Source organism: Zonotrichia leucophrys, chromosome 3, assembly GCF_028769735.1.
Source record: "Zonotrichia leucophrys gambelii isolate GWCS_2022_RI chromosome 3, RI_Zleu_2.0, whole genome shotgun sequence".
Classification (NCBI taxonomy): Eukaryota; Metazoa; Chordata; class Aves; order Passeriformes; family Passerellidae; genus Zonotrichia; species Zonotrichia leucophrys.
The window spans coordinates 6,868,818-6,891,245 of record NC_088172.1 but is presented as its reverse complement, the minus strand read 5'-3'; the positions used below and the strand labels follow the sequence as shown (position 1 = coordinate 6,891,245).

Here is a 22,428-nt window from a genome sequence, read left to right as displayed (position 1 = left end):
TCTTAGTCACTTTTGATAAAAAAATATAAGACTGCTAGTGAATTCAAATTCTACTTTACAAGAAAAAACCAAACAAAAAGCCCTAAACACATACACACACAAAAATAAAATCACAATTCACATTAAATAAGGAACTACATTAAATATGAAGATACTGTCTTACTGTGCAAATTCACTGAAGAAATAACCTCTACTAAATCTGACCCACACATACAGCAAGGGATCTAAGCCTGTAAATCCTCACCAATCTTTCCAATTATTAGCAGGATAAAAAGTCCTAGACCAGCATCAATTCTTTATAAATATATATATATATGTGGAAAAAAACCAAAGAAAATTATCTCTAGGGCCAGTCAGATATATAGATGCTTATTGATATGAACCAGAAGAAAACATGGAAAAAAGAGAAAAAGGTAAAAATACTCCTACAAAAAATGTGAGTATTTCAGGAATTTGTCATTAATTACTATAGTGAACAATAAACTCTTTAAAACTATTCTCTTTTAATTTGTATCTTAATTAGTCCTTCCAAGAGGGACTGCTTTAAGTGGAACTTTCACATTCTTTTCCATCTGGTACAACAGTCTGTTGATGCCTGACCAACAATGGTGACATTCCATATGAACTAAACACAACAACTTTAAGCAGGTTTCTCCTAAGGATCTAAAGCAGGTTCCAGCCAGTAAATACACAGAACTGTTTGGTCTCAGCTTAAATCTCACCAGTACCTCTTCTTTCAATGAAAATGATGACACCCTCTTACTGCCTTAAGATCTTGCTAGAGAATGCAGTGGGAGACACAGTTCTTCAGGACACATCTCAAAGTTCCAATTCCTACATTTTATTCTATCTACAAGATAGATTTTTCAATTTAAGTTCACGTTTTTTAAAAGCTGATAAAAACTTCTGCTTAATTTCATTAGGTGTTTTATATGCTTTTGTTGTTCAGAGGAAGTCAGCACAACTGATAATGAGAAATGTATGGATTTTAGAAGTTTATTATAGAAAAGAATTACATTTGTGTACTGGCTACATAGTAGTCATCCACAAGTCACTGCAAGAATAAAAATAAATTCTCTGAAACACTGCCATAATTATTTAAACTTCTTTTCTAATCACAGTGCAGTAAAACAAAGTATAAAAAAATTCTGGATTGTATCCACTATTGGAATAAACCTCCTCACAATATTAAACAATAAAAGGTAGTGACAATAATCATCACATCAGTGGGAGCATTGCAGCCAGAAAGTTAAAATTCGGGTATAAAACCTTTATAAGAAGAAATATTTCACAATACACAGTGACAAACTGCATATGGCATTCCTACACAAATTGAAAGTAAAATTGAAAAGCAGAGCCTTATTAATGAAAGTGTCAAGCAAAACATGTCTTACCTGAGCTATTCCACTGGGAGGGATCTTGTAAGACTGCAGCTTTTGCTTCAGCAGCTCGGGATCGCTGTGGCGGAATGGGCACCCTGACAGTAAAAAATAAGCAAGCTCACAAACAAGGCTGTTTACTCAGGAGTTAGTGCAGTAAGGCACTCAAGAGACCAGCTAAGCTGCTCCTAATTGTCTAACAGCTTATTAATAGGAAAGTTAATTACCCGTGTGTACAATTGCCTTTTTTTTTCTTTAAATAATTACTTTACTGCAGAGTTATCAGGGCACCACAGGCTCAAGAGTCACATAAAATATCCCACCATAAAGAGGCCACAATTCTTATTCACTGACAGGAAAAGAGTTTAAATTAGTTCCTTACTAACAGTGGCAGTGTTGGTACATTTAATAGCTGTGGAAAAAACCCAAGAAAATAACAGTAATGAGGGTCAACTGGTCTTTAAAAGCATAGTCCATTGTAAAAATATCACCTTATCAGTAACTTAGAAAGTTCCACCACCTGAGTGGAGGAAAAAACTCCTAGAGTGAGTTTCGAGACACGACTGAATGCCAACTCAGTTTTAGCATAACAACAGTGAAGCAAGTGTAGGTTTCCCAGGTCTAGTCACACAGTTGTATGAGTTCTTAAAATATTCTAGCAAACTTCAGACTTCCTGTATGACTGAATTCATGTCTCAGAACACCTCCAATTGGTAATTTCTTAAAGTATCTGCACATCTAAAGTCTCCTTGAGCTGCATGACACAATGTAGGTAAAAACAGCAGTTATCAAGTCTGATCTAAAGAGATTAGTTCAAGACCACTATGGTCTGGAAATTCAATATACAATTTAAAAGACTACAGGAGGGAGCAACTTCTCTAGCCAAGAGATTCTGTTGTTTGTAAATGCTTGGGGTTTTCCCCCTCAAGGAACTCACCATGATAATCCCCTTGGCTTGGTGGATTGGACATGATAATCTTCATGCAGCTGTATGGGGTATAATCAGTTCTCTTTCCTTCTTTCCCATAGCTGTGGCGAATGCTGTAAGCATATCCTTTGTCAAACTGAATAAAAACAGAAGAAAAAATTCTTATATATTGGGTCAGGAATTCTACCTTCTCTGCAAATAGAAATATTGAATAACAAAATCATTTTTCCAAACATACTCAAACTAAGGAAAATAAAAACCTAGTTGCTTGCTGCTAGCTTTGAGTTTTACATTACACGAACACACATTTGTACATAAATGTGCTTTACAAACACAGCTCAAAAGAAGTGTGTAACTTCATTGATTTAAGGTCTTTTCAGCTGATTCTGTAATGGCTTGAAAGATAAGATGACATAAGAATCAAAGTTTTGGACCCCACAGTATTAGTAAATGGAGACAACATGGTAATTTGAAATATTTCACAAATGTCCATCAATTGACTGCCTGATCAGGAAAAAAAAAAACAAACAGAATTCAGATTTCTTTACTCAGGTTTATGTTCTTGTTCTCCCAAAGTATAATGCTGCACCTAGACTTTGCTTCAGCACTGAAGTTCAATTTTTCAGATTCTAAAATGAAGTATACTTTGCTTGTATAAAAAAGATTTTCTCTTATGTCTACCAACAGACTACCAACTCCTCCAAAAAAATGAAATCTTCTAAAGTATACAGATGTAATCAAACATTTATCTTTACAGCTGAGCACAAAGTTATCAGTATATCATTTTAGATAAGTCCTGTGGAAGCCATTCAATTACATGAGCTCATGTCATTTTTTACGTGGTAATTGGTGACATAAAATCTGTAGAGGAATTAGATTACTTAATATACAGATTCCATTAAATTGCATTAGCTACTGTAAGGCATCAAGGAACATTTGTTCAAATAACATACTTCAAGTTCTAAAACCACAAATATGATAATGTCGTGGTTTGACCAGGAAGGAGTGGGAATTCTGGGAAGCTGTGGTCAAACCAATGAAGGTTTTGGGTTTGAGACTGGCGTCCGGTGTGGCCAGTGGGGTTTGGACACACCTCCGAGAATACACAGGGGTTAAAAGCAAGGCACTGCCCTTGGCACTCTCTCTTGGGACGTCGCTTCGAAGAGGTCAGATCTCTTCCCCCGTCCAGCCATGCGGTAGGCCCGGGGCCTGGACAGAGAGGGGGGTTGAGGGGGCTTTCAAGGATGGAAGGGTGGAGGAGCCCCAAGAGACATCGAGCCCTCGGGCAGCCAGCCCCCCCCCCCCCCCCCCCCCCCCCCCCCCCCCCCCCCCCCCACCCCCCACCCCCGGAGAGAGAGAGAGAGAGAGAGAGAGCCGGCGGCACCGAATGTGATGGCAGCCAGCCAGGAGGAGAAGGGGGAGGGAGAGTGCCCGGCCGGCCGCAGCAGCAGCACGTGTGGGAGTATCATCTCGTCCCAGGACAGACAGAGACTGAAAACTTTTAACCCTTTCTTGCATGATTGGGGCCTTGCAAAAATGCTAATCCTCCTCGAAGCTGAATAAGAAGGGAGATAAGAGATGAGATAAGATAAAGACCTGGCCCGAAGAATGTGGAGATGATTGGATGGGGAGAGATGATTTGGAGTGGCCTTTTGGCTGGACTTTTCTCGTGGCTATGGACTCAGTTGTTCCTGTGACACAGACTGCATTTAGGGGGAGGCAGTGCCTCAAAACCAGGAAGGTTCTTCGTGAGGACCCCCCGGCCCCAGGGGGTTGGAAAAATATGGGGGGGACAGATGTCCCAAAAGCAGAGACTGTGCCTTTTTGGAGTGAGACAAGGCATCCTTGAAAGACAACCCTAAAAGCAGCTCTGGCCATGTCTCGGTGGTGAGAGCACTGAGCATGGAAGGAAGATGTCACAAGCGGCAAAAGGACTTTCCGGGCGGTGCCGAAGTGACAAGGAAGCACACGAGGTTTCAGTGTGTTTCCACGAGAAGCCTATGGAACGAGAAAGACTCCTTTCCTCTTCATGAACTGAAGTTTGAGTATACTAAAGTGTCGTGCCAGGGCTGGGCAGTTGGTGTTTTTTGGGAGAATGTATCGGATTGGGAAAGTCAGGGAGTGGGGAGGAGGAAAGTTTTTTTTGTAAGGTTTTCAATTTCTTTTTTTTTCTTTCCCTATTTTCCTGTAGTTTAAGTAATAAAGTGTTCTTTATGTTTAAGTTAGAGCCTGTTTTGCTTATTCCTGGTCACATCTCACAGCAGACACCAGGGTGAGGCATTTTCATGGGGGCACTGGCTCTGTGCCAGGCTCAAACCATGACAGATAAATTAATGAAGCATCATATTTAGAATTACACCTTTTCAGTATCTCTTTGCCTTAAAAAAGAACCATGACAATACATAAAAGGAACAACTCTGCTTTTGCTCAAGTCAAAATTATAGCATTAAACTCAAATTCCCCATCTAAATATAGACAATACCTATAAGAATTTAAGTTTTCTTCTCAAAAAACATTTTAAATTAATTTTTTTACTCTAACTCTGGTATTTTATTGATAGAAGACAATGTAATATACTGAGAAAAATCATTCAAACATACCACTGCTAACACTACTACTGCAAGGATATTCTCATTTCTACTGATAAAAGTAGTTCCCTATTTGGCCTGTGGATGTCCAAAGAGTACTTCAGAATATTCATATACCTATGAAATCTCTTGACTGGTCTAAAGATGACAAAAACAAAATAGAAACATAAATGTATTTGTTTCATATAAAACACTTCAATGATTTTGAAAATATAGCTACTTAAAACTCTATAACATAATATGCAAATACACATGATAAATGTGTATAAAATATACACAAACTTTGAGAATAAAATCCTAAATTGCACCTGACTCAAAGAGTAAAAAAGAAACTTTTCCATCAAGATGCTGCTCATAATCAAGTCAATACAAACAGACTAAAATTCAGCACTCATCCCTAGTAAGGCTTAAGACATCCAAAGCTCTGAACAAATATTGACTAATTAATCTATACTGTGCATTTGACAAAGTGACTTTACTTCAAAAGACTTTTTAAAAAGCAGGAAGGGGAAGAAAAGAGAGAAAATAGCATTTTGTTTTCTAGCATAGCCACAGGCAGGATCAAGCAGGTGGGAATACTCCTTCCTATCTAGTGAACCTTTTTGCTCAGGAGATAAAAGAACTGGATGGTTTAATAGCAAACGAACATCACTTTTTCTAGCAACAGAGTCGGGCTCACCAACTCATCATTGGAAAGATTCCCTGGGTGTGTGCTCTCACTTGGAAGGGAACAGCTCCCCACCCCTTCACAGGACACAGCAGATGCTGGCCAAGCCCTGCTGCTGCTCCTCTTGGAGCTGCACATGCTCTGGTTACTCCTGAAAAGCAGCAAAGATCAGATACAAAGATGTCTGCATTTTAATTTCCAATCTCTGCATGAACCTGTTAAACTGAAGATGGAATCTGTGATCCTGCAGCCACCTGTTCTTCTACCCAGAAGCTCTGGAATATTTCCTCCTTTACAAAAGATGAATTAATGCACATTTCATCTTCTTAACAAAGGATATTTGAGCAAGCAATTAAGTTAGACTAATTTTTTTTTCCCCAAAGGTAAAGCAAATCATGAATGCTTCAGGATGTACTGCTTAGTTTCCTAGAAAATTAACACCCCTCTTTAACAGCTCTGTACACTAAAATCTTGAGCTGTACTTTTCACATCACTTGCCTTAATGCCCACTGAAATTACTTTTAGTACCTAACTCATTACTTTATGCTGAGAAGCAGCTCTTGCAGTAAATAGAAACAACAGCTACATAATAACACAACACAGCCTTGGGACAGGTTGGATATTTTCTTGCTGCTTTCTTGTAATCCTGTTTGTTTCTCTCTTTTTGCAGTGGCAGGTGGCAGAGAACAACACAGCTCCGTGGTGCAAGTTGGCACATGTGCAGTTACACACATCACTGAGAGCTCTCTCATCCCTGTGATTCAGCTCTTCTCGTCTTTGATCAAGGAAGCAGGATTTTAGCAGGGCCAGTATCTGACAGGCTGTGTAGTCATTCTCAGAGGGAAGAAGCCATGAATTGGGACATTTCATTACAGAAAACCATCCTGCAGAACAGCCTTCTTGTACACTGGGGAGTGAACTCCATGGTCAGCCTCATTCTTTCCTAATACCATTACTCTAGGATGTGCATAAAGAAAAAAAAAAAAAAACCAACATAAGGAGCAACCTGTTTTGCTAGAAAAAGTACCAAGGTAAAATTAGACATGTTTCAAATCTGCAGAAACAAGAAGGCAGAGGGATCTGTTCCTTCCTGTTTATTCTAATGATCCAAATTGAAGTGGTTCAATTAGAGTTCATTGAACAAAATAAGTTATAGACAGTACATATCATGCAGGTAGATGCTTGCAGGATCATTCTAATAGTTTTAAACTATTTTAGAGAAAGAGCTTAAAAACCCGCAAAAATACTATTACCATCCATTCCAACTGCAATCTATTAAAAGGGCATTATGACAACAACCTGTAAAAGGTCAGACTCAAATTAAGTGATTTGAAAAATCACCAAAAATTTTTGGTGATTTTTGTAAGAACTTTTGAGGGTCTTATGAATCCGGATATGAACTTGCTCAAGAGTAATGATGCTGCAGGAGCAAGTACATTTTCCTTTTACTGTGCTTGACGGTTCCCACAAAACAAAAAAATTATTCACAGAAAAGCTGGGTATCATCTATACATTCCACCAAAGTTGTTCTAAATATCAACAGAAATTGCAAAGTTATTATGAAACAGTAATACTGAAGCAGCATCATGACACTACTGAGATGACCTACCACTGGTCACACTTGACAGTAAGGATTCTCTCCAATTTTTTAACTGTATGGCACACATCAGGACTATCTCACTTTGCCTCTATTCAGCTCTCTGAGCTTTCTAAAATCTGCAACATTTATAATTTATGTGTGGGGTGAACGGGCCATGGCTTTGGCAAGGGAGAAAGAGATCCAGAAATGTATCTTGTTTAAGCAATGAACTGATTCACACTAAGGCAAAAAAGTTGAGACAAAGGCAGCCCTACCAAAAATTGTGACTTGGATCTTGGAACGTGCAAGTCTAGGCATTAGTAGCAGTGTGAATTTTTGTTTTAAAAAAAAACCTGCAAGTCAACTCTCCAAGCTTTAACTTGATCACTAAAGACAGAGTTTTTTAGGGACCTCTCTTTCCTTCAGGCATGGCTGCAGGATGCAGGTGATGTCACTTCAGACCAGACAAGTGGGTATTTCTGAGGTTTCATGCACCAGTGTCTGCTGTAATGAACTGGCACGTCCATTGCATGATACTGAATGTGCTAATGGTGATACTGGGCATCCTGGTGACACTGAGGCTTTCTTAGACAACTCCTCCCTATGAGAAACAGAACTCTGGGTAATGAGAAGTGGGACAAAAACAACGGTCCAAAGCCAGAACCAAGGAGGCTTAGGAGACAGATCACTTGGTATAGATGAGTGTACTGTAGCAAGGAACTTATCTTCTGCTTTTATGTGGTGCATTCACATGAGTATCTGGGTAATACAGATTAATTTGTCTAATAAATGTTAGTTAAGACACACGTACTGTACTAGATAGCCTTCACTAGAAGATATAAAAAGTTATAAATTATAGTAGAAATAAAAAGGGACAGATATAAATACAGACATCTAAAAGCTATAAATTTGCAACTGGTACAGCCTAATACTAGATTCCCATATTCCAGACAGGAAAAGATCCAGATAGGCAAAGCTTTTTTCTACAAGTTCTGATCACATAAATGCACACAGAATCTTTAGCTATGGAATGAGGATGGACCTCAAAAGGACCATTTGGCAGGTGTATGCTCGCCCTTGAAGGAAAGCTTTCAACAGACAGAGCAGGAAAGCATGGATCATGTGTGCCCCATAATTATCAGTTTGCTGTAAGAGAATATACACTTTCAAAGCTACAAGAAATGACATTCCCCAGCCACTCCAGTCACTGAACAATGGGCATCATGTCAGCACTGACAGCGACCTTCCTTATACCCCTTGCCATATCTGCAGATTAGTATCTGTACATATAACTAGGAGCCCCATTAAATTTGTTATCAAATCTGATATTCAGCATGCATATTAGGATGGAAAATAATTTGCTAAAAGGTCTTGCAAGCCCTGTATGCTCAGGTTCACACTTCCACAAAACTTTCATATTTGAGTTAAAACTATTTTTATATATTCTTGTAAGATTTTATGCATCTATTCTTTTCAGGGAAAGGAATAGATGCATAATTTATTTATTTAAAGTCTATTATGTAAGCTAAATGGTGCACTAACTTTGTCTAGCTTCTTGACTGACCACCTGATTAGTTCCAAGTCTGCAAAATTCAAAGAAGTAATGGCTTAACACCTTTTTTTTGAAACAGTCATTGGGTAATTTCCTGTCTAAAATTGTTGAGCCTGTGTAGATAACAGCTTCAGATTCATAAATTTATCACACACAGTCACGTATCTGCTGAAATAATTGGTTCTCTCTTCTTCATTCATTTCCTAGGCAGTCACTCAAATCATTACTGTTGACACTGCTTAGTTGGCATATCTTTATCCAAGCAACTTTTTTTAAGCTCATTCTTAAAATAACCTCAACTTGAGATTATCTTTTTGCAAGCATAGTTGTATTTAGGAGCACAAATAAATACTTCTCTATCTGCCAACAACAAAAATTTGTCCTAAATTACCACCCTGTAGCCCAATTTCTACCTCAAAGGTACAGATCAGAGACATCACCTAAAACGGAGCTGGAAAACGATTACATTGTGCAGCAGTCAGCACAGACCAATCCACAGCAGTATAAAAAACCTTTTCCTCTCCAGTTCCAGGATTACCAAACTACATGAGGCAACAATCACTTAGTGCTGGAGAAGGTTTTATCTACTCTAAGAAAATCAGAAATTTTTTTTATCAGTCAAACACCTTGTATGCTAACTACCCATATGAGCATAAAGTGTGGGGCTGAGGAACTAAAATCTGACACTGTAGGATTTTAATTTCAGCAGTCAAAGCTTGCCTTCATATAATTTAGCTAAATACACAATTTATGTACACAGTTTTTCACACATTTACATGCACCAAGACTTGGAAAAGGAAAACATAAACCACAGCAGGCCGTCTTCTGCCTCAAGACAGTGCATCAAATTATCAGCACAGCACATCTTAAAGCCTTCTCTATAACAACTTAATTTTTCTTAGGCACATGCTTGGTCACCTACAAAAGATTTTATTAGCTACTTCAAAACACTGCAATATTTCTTTCTGTATCTAAATTATTCTGATGGTTTCGGTTGGGATAAAGTTAATTTTCTTTCCAGTAGCTGGTACAGTGTTGTGTTTTGAATTTAGTATGAGAATGATGCTGTTAACACATTGATTAGGGCTTACTCTGAGTCAAGGACTTCTCAGTTTCCCATGCTGTGCCAGTGAGGAGGTGCACCAGAACTAAAGTTAGCCAAGGGATATTCCAGACCACAGAAATCATGCTCGGTACACAAACTGCTCTAAGCTGTGTGGGTGCTGCTGGTCACTGCTTAGGGACTGGGGGGCATTGCTCAGCACATTTACTATGGATCACCTGTGGCTTGTTGGGGGGTGGGGATAGAGGGAGGGGGTCCTCTCTCTATTTTTATTAACTAAGAAAGTTCAACAGAAGTAGAATAGTAACTAACTGCATCTGCAGAAATAAGATTCCAGTCCGAACATCTAAATCCAGACATCTCTCATTATCATCAATGGTGGTCAATGCAACCAGAGGAGTCTGGGGAGCAATTCCATTTGCTCTGGAGGCTCATAAAATAAATCATTCTCTGGGCACTATTGACTGTACAGGCTAGATTTCTATTGGTCATAATGGCAGTTTATAATCCAAGTGTAAAGAGAATGTATACCAAGGAGAAGTTTAGTTTGTCTGTATCAAAACTGAGAGAAATCCATACTTACATGTACACCACAGCACCGTGTGTTACAGATTTACAGAGAACAGGGATGAAGACTGGCCAGGGACCCAAAGTCCAAAGCTAATTTCCTGCTGCTAGTGCAAGCCCTATCAATTCCCTAAACAAGAATGCTCTCATATGATGTTCAACAATTTTATTTGAATTTTACCCTAAGCCTCAGACTTTCAAACATGGCAGCATCACTCAAAGCGACTCAGTGACTGAAAAATGAAAAACATCCCTTCAACCAAAGTGACACAGTTATCAAAATTTGATACAACTGTGACAAAAACCCCTGGCTTTTACCGAGACATGGTTTAACCTTTTGGATCAGGGACAGAACAAAAGGATATTAAGCCCCAATCACATGTTTCAAGATGTCAGCAAATCCTCAGTATAAGTGCAAATTAAAAAAAAAATTACTTATTTTCTAGATTAATTGATCATTGGGGAAACAAATCAAGTAATTCTTAAAATAAAATTACAAAGAGACTGAGTAATGAATAAATTTCCTCAGGCTGATAAGTATGTTCCTTATGTCTACTCTAGAAACATACACTCAGCTTTTTTGAGGCAGTCATAAAAGAATGACAAAAGCAAGGCAATGAAAGACAAAACAGTACATGGATAGTTGATGTTTATTAACCCTCTTGAACACAGTAAACCAGATATTGGTGCTCTCCTAACAGCATAGTTTGGCTCAAGATCACTAGCATTCTCTCTCTAAAAACTCTGCTGTAAAACCAGATTTTTTTATTCATTAACAAGACAATAAAAGACAAAAATCACATTTTAAGATAATGATCAAACAGAAGTACAGAAAACCAGGTATCAGCCCTTGCTGTCATAATGAAGAGAACTGCTTACATACAAAGAGCATTTTATATTTTATCTATGCAAAGTGCACTATAATCAAGACATATTTCAACTCTAGACTGCAATTACAACAAGAGCCTTTCTGCTCCCAACAAAAGAATGCTTGTTTCAAAAAACCACAAGACTATTTTCCTATCCTTTTAGGTTTTTTCTGACTAAAAGATTACCTGACTGGAGAGAAAATGGGAACAGAAGAATAAAGAAGCTCCACTACCAGACTGCTCTGAACTGTTTCAGAAGAAGTAACACACATCTCACTTTCAGTGCCTGCTGTAAACTTCTAAAAACAGGGAAATAACTGTGGTAACAAAGTACAAAAAGAAGCCCAACTATTGTAATTGATTTTTTTTTAAGTTTGTTAGAAATCATGATCCAAATTCAAATCCATTAAGTACATGAAAAAAAACCAAAATAAATTGGAATTTAAACAGCAAAACTTGCCATAAAGACCATGTTTCCACTCCTACGTGTATAGCAGGTGACCAAAAGAAAAACAGGGAAACAGAAAACAAACGAACAAACAAAAAACCCAAAACCACAAAAACTCCACAAAAAACCCTATATTTAAGGACATTTTGTTTTTCTTCTTTGTAAGCAGACTTAAGAGGGAATGCAAGATGTAAAAGCCTAGCCTATAGAATTCAGTTTCACAACTAAATAGCATTATACATTTCATACAAAATTAGAATCCAACCTTTTCTCAAGAAGTAGTAACACCTCTAACGTTGAAATACTTGAGCCCTATCATCATTTCCCTTTCCTAAATCTTAATATATTAAATTTCCAAAACATAAATTGCACACAGAACAAATAATGTATGAAGAGCTGTTCTGTCTTTATTCATGAGATCCAACAGATTTCAAAAGACATGAGGCAGAATTTTAAATCAATTCTGAAAGCAAAAGTACCTTTTTATTTACATCGTGCCTATTGTGATATATCAGCAGTGTGCACATTTGATACAATATGCTGCTTGTCTGGATGACTGAATATGAAACAGTCATGATTTATTGGCTGAGTATAGACTGAACATGACAGCTTTATGATGTTACAGCAATTACATGGACATGATCAAAAAAAGTATTCAGAATCCTGGGTTTTGTTTTTGTAAACAGTTTATACAATTCCAGGATACCTGAATTTTTGATAAAATTATTTTAAAGCATTGTTTCAACGAAGAGCACAGGAACAAAACTGGAAGACATCTGCTGTGTCATTCAGCTTGTCCTGGTAGGTAGCAAAAAGATGTGGATGAAAAGATTTGCATCTCAAAAACCACTAACCCCTGTGTCAGAACTTGGGGTAAATAGCCAAAGAGCTTAAATACATTACCAGTGGTGTGTGCAGCAACGTGCAGCAGGCATTTTTCAGCAGATGGTTAGAGCTGTATGGTTAAGAACATATTCAAAAGAGGCTGTTGAAAGCTCTACATTTAGTGACACTCAGATACTTCTAAACTTAGAAATTTTTCAGCCACATAGCCATATCCATCTATTACTTTTCTTAAAATGTCACGGAATGACTTTCTTGCTGCTGCTGCAAGGGCCAATAAAACAGAAAGCTATTCTGACAAGTACAGTCCATCTACACTGAAGATGAAGTGCAAGGACTGACAAGTGATTCAAAACTACAAAAGGAATCTTAGAAAATTAAAGGTCGGGCTCCACCATTCATTTTTATACATGCAGTTCTAACAAGACACTACATCAAGCAATATCTACAGCAATGTGTGTTGCTGAGAATAAAACCAGTCATAAGAGAGCAGATTCTGATCTAAATTAGTTTTAGTACAGGAAAGATAATTATTGCTTTCACTCTCTTCACTGCAAGAACCTTATCACCAACTAGTTCATACAGTAGATGATTATATGCAGATTTCTGTGTCTAATATGTAACAACAAAAAGTGATCCTCTTTCTTTTTATGGTAGCTAGCACATCACTAAAACTATGCCAGTACTGTTAATGTCCTGGAAGACAGATTATAGTCAGAGCTCTCCTCTACCCCTAAGACAAGCCACAATCTGAAAGATTGCCCAAAATCTTCCCTTTTAACATAATTCAGAAGATGAAACCTGAAAATCATACATTTTTAACAGGTTAAAAAAATACTGAACAAATTAAAGCACATTAAAGTGCATCATCATTGCCAAATGTCAGCACAACTTCAGTGTTGCAACAAAGACTGCAGAGCTCCAGTTTCGACTAGAATAATTGGGAAAATTGAAAAGGGAATTGAGTTTGAAGTGAAAGAGTACACATTTTTAGTATCATTTACTACTGTGTTTCCCCAAATATTTATGTGCACACTATAGCCTTCATGTATATTACAGTCTAATACTCTTCAATGAGGCACTTTTCTAGTGCCTCATCTTCAGTTGGGATTCATTGGAATACCACCAATGAAACAAAAATATGGTGAAAAATAATGGGTCTATATCAGATCCAGTTCATTTAAGAAATACTGCTTTAAGACTTTTAATCTATTATGCAAAATGTAGTGGTTTTTTAATTAGAAGTTTCTGTAACAAAAATACTTTCTTATGAAAAACAGTTACAAAATATTCTTAAACCTCGATAGCTGTAAGACACTGATATGCTGGTTTTTGGCTTAAAAAAGGAAAGTTTCAGAGGAAAATACACAGAGATATTATTGAGTCTAATCTGCATCTACATTAGCTACAGGGCATAATTAAAACATAATTATGTCCCAAAGACATTTCCTCCTTAGCATCCTTAACTTCATTGATAGACCTGTAAGCACCCTGGGTTTAAGAGGTCAGGCAATGCCGTTTAAAATAAATTCTTACAAGGAAAAGGTAAAAGAGGTTTTGCTTTGTTTTTATTCCTTCTAGTGCTCAGAACTTCCAGTGTGTCAGTCAAAACACAAATTATATGCAAACTGAAAGAAAATAGTATCAAGTGAAGTTACAGATTATTCCCCTGACAAAAGGAACTGGTGCAGCATCTACCCTTGGAAGGGGTGTGCATGTGTATTTATGTATACATAAAGTTGTAAGTTAACAGTACCTTTACAGTGTTGATTAAGCATACAGCATATGGGCAGAAATAGTGAAAAAAAAATTACTTCCATTTTTCCTGAAATAGGTGGAACACGTACTCTTATATTCACATCTAATTTTTCATCATCTGACTTCTTATGTGTCAACTGAAATTATGATGTGCTCTAATTTGGAATCAAAATTAAAACAAACTATAAGAGAAAGCCACATAACAAGTCTGTATTATTTTGTTTAGTAAAGAAGTTAAAGCAGCAATACCTACAAACATATTTGTGTGAGAACTGTGAACAATGTAGATGATACTGGTAAATCTCTTTGCAGCAAAGTCACATTTTTTTATCCATCAGGAAAGCAGAAATGATTATCAACTTCTTTGAAAAACTTGTATTATTAATCACATCAGGCAGCAACATCCACAAATGCAACATGGCATGTTATTTTAATGACAGCAATTCCATACTATTATTTATATCTAAGTCCTAATAAAAATCATTATCTGATGCAAACAACTTTAAACAATTTTGATTTGATCTCACGATGCTTAATTAAACAGGAAAAAAGCAGCTATCTCTAGCTCTGATTAGATGAGCTAATTTTCTGCAGTCTTTCCAGAATCACTGTGTGCACAAGACTAAACACAAGTAACACTGACAACCCTATCAGGGACTTCCTCTAGGCACAGTTATATCTTTACAGGCATTGCTAATCATCTCTTCTTCTGATACTGCAAGGCAGGAATCTTGTCCCAGTTCCTTCCTATGATCTGGCAGAATTTAACAGGACTCTGCAAGAAATTGTTGACGTATGCTCACAAAAACATAGAATCATTTATGTTAGAAAAGACCATCAAGATTGAGTCCAACCATAAATTATACACTGCCAAATCCAACACTAAGCCATGTCCCTAGGCACTCTCCTCCTTGGAATGCAATCAAATGCAACCCCTGTGAGCCTGCTTTCTCAGTCCTCTCACTTCCAGAATCCATTACAGATCTCCTTCCTGCTGCTGTAGTCAATAGGCACACACAACAAACTGACAAAATCAAACCCTGCAGACCAGTGTGGCAGTAATCCACCAACAGGACTGCAACGAGCTTTCAAAATTCTGAAGCACTCCACAAGAAAGGGAAACAGAATGCTAGCAAGCATAAGCAAATGTGCCTAGGATACACAGGACATGAAGGAAACACAGGACAAACTCCCACCTATAAAACACAGCTTCAGATAATAATATATGACAGCAAGAATCTTGCACAGACTTAACATACATACTGTAATAGTTACAATGCCAAAAATAACACCATTTTAATGGCAATTGAAGCTTATTTTCATTCAGCTAAGGAAGGATATTATGATTTTATGATCCTATGATTCTAAACTCGGTGGCCAGATGACAGAGGTTTTTCAAGAAAATCCTACTTGTCAGGCTCAGCTCCAACTATTCATGTGGAGCCAAATGGTGAAGAACAATAGCTGCCCACAACATAAGTCCTCAGGATTTTCAGTTATTTTAGTCTTACTCCTCACTCCTAATTAGCAAATTAACATAGCCAAATGAAAATAAAACAAAATCTTTTTCCAAATACAACCAACAATAATACTACTAATTCAGCTTGACTTAAATGTAACACCAGTAATCCATGTATTTATAGCTTGAAGTCATGCTTTTAATTCTCATGCCTGGTTGTATGAATTTTTACTATAAAACAAATTCACTCAAAACACCTCTTCTGCACATTGCTTATTAAAATACAAAAGGGACTCCAGCCTATTCTCTTCAGCCAGGATCAAGGCAGCTCATCAAACTCAGCAGCCATCTGTCTTCATGTGAATTTCACCTACAAAAACAGTTACGTCCCATTTGAACAACACACCTCTTCTCCTCCAGGCTGCAATTTGTATGCAAAAAAACACCACTCAGGAATTATATGAAAGGAGTAGATCTCCTGGTGTTTTACTCACTGATATTAAGCTGATTTCTGGTAATCAACATGAATAATTTTTTAACATACTAAGCTGATTTCTGGAAACCAACATGAATCATTTTTTAACTTGGTGTTCAGTGTTTCACTGTCTCAGAGGCTGTTCAATTCCTAACAAACATCTCAAAATGTAACTCAATATCTTGGTCGAATCACTTTGCAGTTATGCATAAATATTCTGATTTCATAGACTCGGCTTTCTTTTCTTTTCTTTATCTAGCTCTTTTCTTTACCCTTTGGGGTTAAAATTCAAACTAAATATTAATTTTTAGTCAAGCCTACATGCCTAGTATGCAAGCTTTGGATGATCTACTTATTGTCTTGAGACCCCTGACAACTGCACATTACTGTATTTTTCTATGAACTTGCATTGAAAGAAAAGATTTAATGTAAACTAAACAGTATGTTTGCGAAAAAAAATGAGTCATGCAAATGAAAAATGCATTTTCATGTTTCTTCTGACAATTAAATCACTTAAAGCCTGTTATTAAAGAAATTTCAAGAGCTAACTTTGTAGAATACAAAACGCATTTTGAAACATACTGTTTGAAACATAGAGTTATACTACATAAGCATTGCCATTCAACATATAATAATGTTATGAATGGAATGCAATTTTGCCAAAACATAATAAAAATTATTTCACTCAAAATCTATAAAATTAACTTGTTCTATTTCACTTCAACTAGAGTATGAAATCGTAAATTCCAAATTTACAAAGACAAATACATAAGTGGTTCTACTGAAGCTAATTTTACAGTCATTGGTGAAGGAAAAATACTTTGTGATTTTATGGTAAGTTTAACACAAATCCACAATTTAAAAAATAATGTGAATATCTAGGCCCCTGATAACCAATGAAAGCAACAACAACACTCTTTACTAATACTTGTTACCATGACATAGTCCTTCACTGCAGAATTCAGGAAATAAGATCTTACTGCCAATACATGCTGCACTTTTATTACAATTTTGTTTTATATGTCATAGAAGAGAAAACAAAACCTTCTTCAAGTTCTATTTCAGTCTTTATACATCTCAGGAGTATTCAAGCCTGGCCACCTATTTACATTACAGTACTATCGATGTACAATTTTTTTTAAATGAGATTTTAATCCATATAGAGGCATTTCAATTTTACCTTTATCTCTTAAATGTTAAATATTGTGGCTTGCTGTCCAAAATGTCATTCTAGCCTGCAGATTTGTACAGTTTAAACAATTAAAGAATAAAAATAGCAGATAACATTCAATTAGAGAATTATAATTAAAAATATGAGATAATAAAGATCCTTTTCTGATTTACGAATCAAAACTTTCCAAAAATAGTAGCCAGCAATACCCAATATAAAGGGGGCAAGTAAGAAAAAAAAACCTAAGAGCAAAACAACCCAGAAATCTCTAAGAAATGAGAGAGTAAAATATCAAACTCAAACATAACCAACTGACTGATAGAAAAAACATTCCTGAGGATTTGAGCTGGTGCAGGTTGTTTTAAAGAACCCCCATACCATCCAAGCATTATAAATTGCACTGGGGATAGTTGTATGTGCTGAAAAGCACTGACCCAAAGATTGCCAAGTGCCTACTTCTACTTGCATTTAAATACAAAGGGCTTTTTAAATAATTGTATAGACTTACACACATTAGAGCAAGAACACTTCTAATTTACATCTATACATTATATTTGTTTATTCCATGCTATCTTGTCTCCCTCTAGTGGCTGACTCTCACAAACACGGGCTTCTACCCAGCTTCAGCCCTGCTGCAGAATCTCAGGGCAATTCAGGCAGGACAGGACCTCATGAGGCCCCTAGTCCAGGCTCCCCTCAAGGAATTTCTGGTTGGCCTTGGCAGAAACCATAATCACCCAAAGTAAAAACTCACTCTTGAATTCAGACTCAAGAACCTCCGAAGATCATTTGGAAAAGAAATCATAGAGCCAGGAAAATAAAGTCACTGGAACTATCACTTGGGACGTATCATCATCCCAAAGTTTCACTGTTTTTTAACAGAGCAGGAGACATAGGTCTTTGCATATTGATGCAGTATATGGCTGTCACATTATCTGCCCTCAGCTTCATACATGACCACCAAGTGTGGAAGAATCATGTAGAACATATCAATGACCAACTCAAGTTCAAAAGCTTCACTGTGAAGGGTTTGCTTTTTTACCAATAACAGACCCTGAGCAAGGTTGAATTTGAGTGAACTCCCCTCTCTCTTCTTCCAGCAAAACATCTGTCATGAGGACCTTCACTGGCAAGAAGGGATGAGGAGGCTTACCTCAGACAACTAGAAAACAACCTGCTCCTTGCCATTTGCAATCAACTGCAATGGAAAACAACATAATAGAAACAACATAATAACTTACTGTAATAGAAACTACAGTAAGTTAATCTGGAAGGCTGAGTCAGGATGAATAAGAGGCTTTGCCAGCCTGAGTGCCACCACATCTCTAAAGAGTCCTAAAACACAGAAGCTAAAGAGCCATAAGAAGTCACAACAGACTAGAAAGCTGTTCTATCACAAGGATAATTTTGTAAATATAGTAATACTTCAGTTTTGCAGATTTATTGAATAAATAAACCCCCATGCTCTTGCACAATTTTAAGATGTCCTTCAGTAGCTTATGCAACAAGAATTAAAACTAGTGCAATGTCAAACTGCAGCACCAAAGGAATTACTTTTCAACATGGAGTGTACAACCAGCAACTGTTACTTCTGCACAAAGAGGTAAAAAATCAGAGTACTAGAAGAGGGCATTTTGTACCACCATACACCAATAACTGCTGAGAAAAAAGAACATGTATCACAAGTATATGTAGCAGTGGGAAGCAAAAAGTGAGGAGCTGCCTTAAAGCCTTCCACCTATATAAAAATCTCAGATCCAGGCTGTTAACTAAAGAAGTAACTGAATAACACCTTAAAGAAACTGATTCTGCATTCCTTCTTTCCTTTGTTTGAAATACTGCATTAACTTTCATCTCCTCCTTTTCACATTCACAGGTTAATCATACAAAAATATCTGAAAACAGAAACAAATTCCACTACAATGATATCTGTTAGAGGACTTATTTTCAACTATGAAAGCATTTTTACATCTGCACTCTAATTATTTAATTTGTCTTGTCATCTTACTACCTTTGTGTATTTTTAAATCACACTGGAGTTACATCCCCCCACCATTTTTTGGGGGTCTTTTTTTGGATGAGGTTGGGAGTTGCTTTTTAAGCAAGAATAATGAAAGAATCTATGAGAACCAATATTTTTAGAGTAAGATTTCAATTTATAGAAAAAAAACCCAGTCTTAAAATAACACTGAAGTTATGGAGCCAACTGGCCCAACCATTCATTCAGAAGTAACACATCTACTCCTATCTGGCAGTTAATCCTTTCATCTGAAAAACAACAATTTACCATTCAGGCACTCTTAACCTAGCAATTTGCAGAGTAATTTTAATTGCAGTGCCTAAATTAGAAAATGTTTTATTTTGCATTCTGCTTTTATCCCTGTTGTGAACATGCCAATACATGACCATTCCCTCCCCCGCTCCACCAACAGAGCATCTCCACCTTCCTTCTTTGCAGGTGTTACTTGATTTTTTTTCCCCACTGACTACATGATTTCACACTTCATTCATACTTCATGTATTCCTCTCTAAAGGTAAAATATAATTTCTTAAAAGCTTTTCTACAGTGTTTTGATCAATGAGGCCTCAGGTATGCCTGAATCAGTTATTCAGAGCACAGGAAGAGTTCTTTTTGGTGCAAATTGTCCATATGCCTATGCTCAGCCTGCAGACCATGCTTAGCCAGTTGGTTGCTAATGTGCTCATGGTAACTTCCTTCCTGCTGAAGACTGAAGGTGTGTGCCAAGAATTCATAGGATTGAAAATTGCCATAGATGTTGCAGCTATTAAAGACAAAAAATAACAAACAATTTTGAAATCATAACCATTTCCAGCAAATTGAACACTCCCTCTCTGCAATATAAGAGTCAATAGGTAATACAACATTAACCTTAATCTTTATAAAGTATCATGCATATGTCTTCACAATGCTCCAGTAAAATGAAACAGTGTAATTAATTATCTCCACTCTACAAGAAAGGAACAATGGCACGAATGCCAGAAAATAAAAATGTCAAAAGAAGAAAATAGCAATAAGAATTGCATTAATCTTCCTTTTTACAGGACATTAAACACTGTATGACACTACTGTGAAAAATCACAGGCCACCAACCTCCGTTAGAGACATGAAAAATTAGTTTTCTCTTTTATTCAAGATTGAAGCTGGTTATCTAGAACTTGAAAAGGACCAAAATTACATGGATGTAGCAGCTTGCTTGTGAAAAATGTAGTAAGCAAACTACTTGTTTGATTCACAATGTGCTTTCTAACTCTTGAAGCTAAACACAGGATCATAAAACTTCATTTATTTCTAGGGCCTATCAACAGAGATGCTATAATAGAAAGTCATAACTCTGTGATTGAAAACAGGATCCAAGGTACATACAGGTCTTCATACATGTGCATGTATATATTTGGCCAAAGCACAAGTAGGTGGAATCAGATGTGTTCTCCCAATATTTTTTGAAAATAGAAATAACTAATGTGATGCTGTTTTATCGTTTCTAATAATTTGTTTTAATTCTTTCAGTTCTTTTAGACACAGGATATGTCAATTGAAAATTCTGGATTTTCCTGAATTCAGGTAGTGCTGTGGGTTGATCCTGGCTGGATGTCAGGTGCCCACTCCCCTCCTCAGGCGGACAGGGGAGACAAAATACAACGAAGGACTCAAGCACACATTGGGATCACTCATCGGTTACTGTTACAGCAAAACAGACTTCATGTGGGAAAAGTAATTTATTACCAATCAAATCAGAAGAGGGAAATGAGAAATAAAAACAAATCTTACAACACCTTCCCCTCATCCAGGTTTGACTTTACTCCTGATTTTTCTCCCTCCTCCCACAGGTGGTGCAGGCTGACAGGAAATGGGAGGTCACCACACATTTCTGCCACTCCTTCCTTCTCAGGGGAGGACTCTTTTCACTCTTCCCCTGCTCCAGAGTGGGGTCCCTTGTTGGGAATTTAGCTGCTAAGGACTGGAAAAGTACAAAATCGTGGCTAATTCCAAGTCCTGCACCTGCACAGATAGCAGTGTCCTTGGGCCTAGCTGTGGTAGGATAACAAACAGTGAAAGAGACATGAGAAAAGAGAGATGTAACCCCTAAGGAATCAGGAAGAGTTGATGGTATAGTTTAACCAATAGATTGCTTGGCTTACAGAATATTCATAAGCTTATTATTTGCTGTATAAGTGTTTGATACTTTCTTCAATAAACTGGACCAGAAGGACCTGAGGGACCGGACCGGAGGGGCCTGTGATGAACCAACTGGTGTCCTGGTCCCCTTCCTTTGACAGTCCCTCCCACAGGAAACAATGAACTTCCCCAACGTTGAATCTTCCCACATGCTGCAGTACTTACAAACTGCTCCAGCACATCCTTTCCATGGTGTGCAGTCCTTCAGGAGCAGCCTGCTCCAGTGTGAGTCCCTGTGGGGTCCCAAACCCTGCAGCAAACCTGCTCCAGAGTGGGCTCCTCTCTCCAAGGGGCCACAGGTCCTGCCAGGAGCCTGCTCCAGCATGGGCTTCCTACTGGGCCACAGCCTGCTCCAGACATCCCTCTGCTCATGCATGAGGCCCTCCCTGGGCTGCAGGTGGATCTCTGTATCCCCATGGCCCTCCATGGGCTGCAGGGCACAGCTACCCCACCAGGGGCTGCACCAGGGGCTGCAGGGGAACCTCAGCTCTGGCACCTGGAGCACCTCCTCCTCCTTCTTCTGTTGCGCTGACCTTGGTGTCTGCAGAGCTGTTCCTCTCTCATATTCCCACTCTCCTCTCACTGGCTGAAGCTGTTATTGTGAAGGGGATTTTTACCCCCTTTTCTCAAATAAGTTATCCCAGAGGTACTACCCACCACTGCTGATGGGCTCAGCCCTGGCCACAGGGCTCCCTCCCTCTTGGAGCCAGTTGGCTTCAGCTCTGTTGGACAATAGGGGAAGCTTCTGGCAACTTCTTACATAACCTAACCCTGCAGCCACATACACTACCAAAACCTGCACATAAACCCAACACAACTAGTAATTAATTGGCATTCCACTGCCACTCTTCTGAGGTGTTCTTGAGACTTTTGTAAAAAATGCT

The 22,428-nt window shown here is 37.8% G+C and overlaps 1 protein-coding gene across 1 annotated transcript in view; it reads right to left on the bottom strand.

Annotated features, from left to right (window-relative positions):
* PRIM2 (DNA primase subunit 2) overlaps positions 1-22,428 on the bottom strand; it is a 91,705-nt gene that overhangs the window by 10,829 nt on the left and 58,448 nt on the right. The window contains exons 10-11 of the mRNA XM_064710090.1: positions 2,317-2,443; positions 1,395-1,477 (exon numbers count right to left, since the gene is read on the bottom strand). Coding sequence (XP_064566160.1) covers positions 1,395-1,477; positions 2,317-2,443 — 210 coding nt within the window. The remainder of the gene's footprint in view (positions 1-1,394; positions 1,478-2,316; positions 2,444-22,428) is intronic.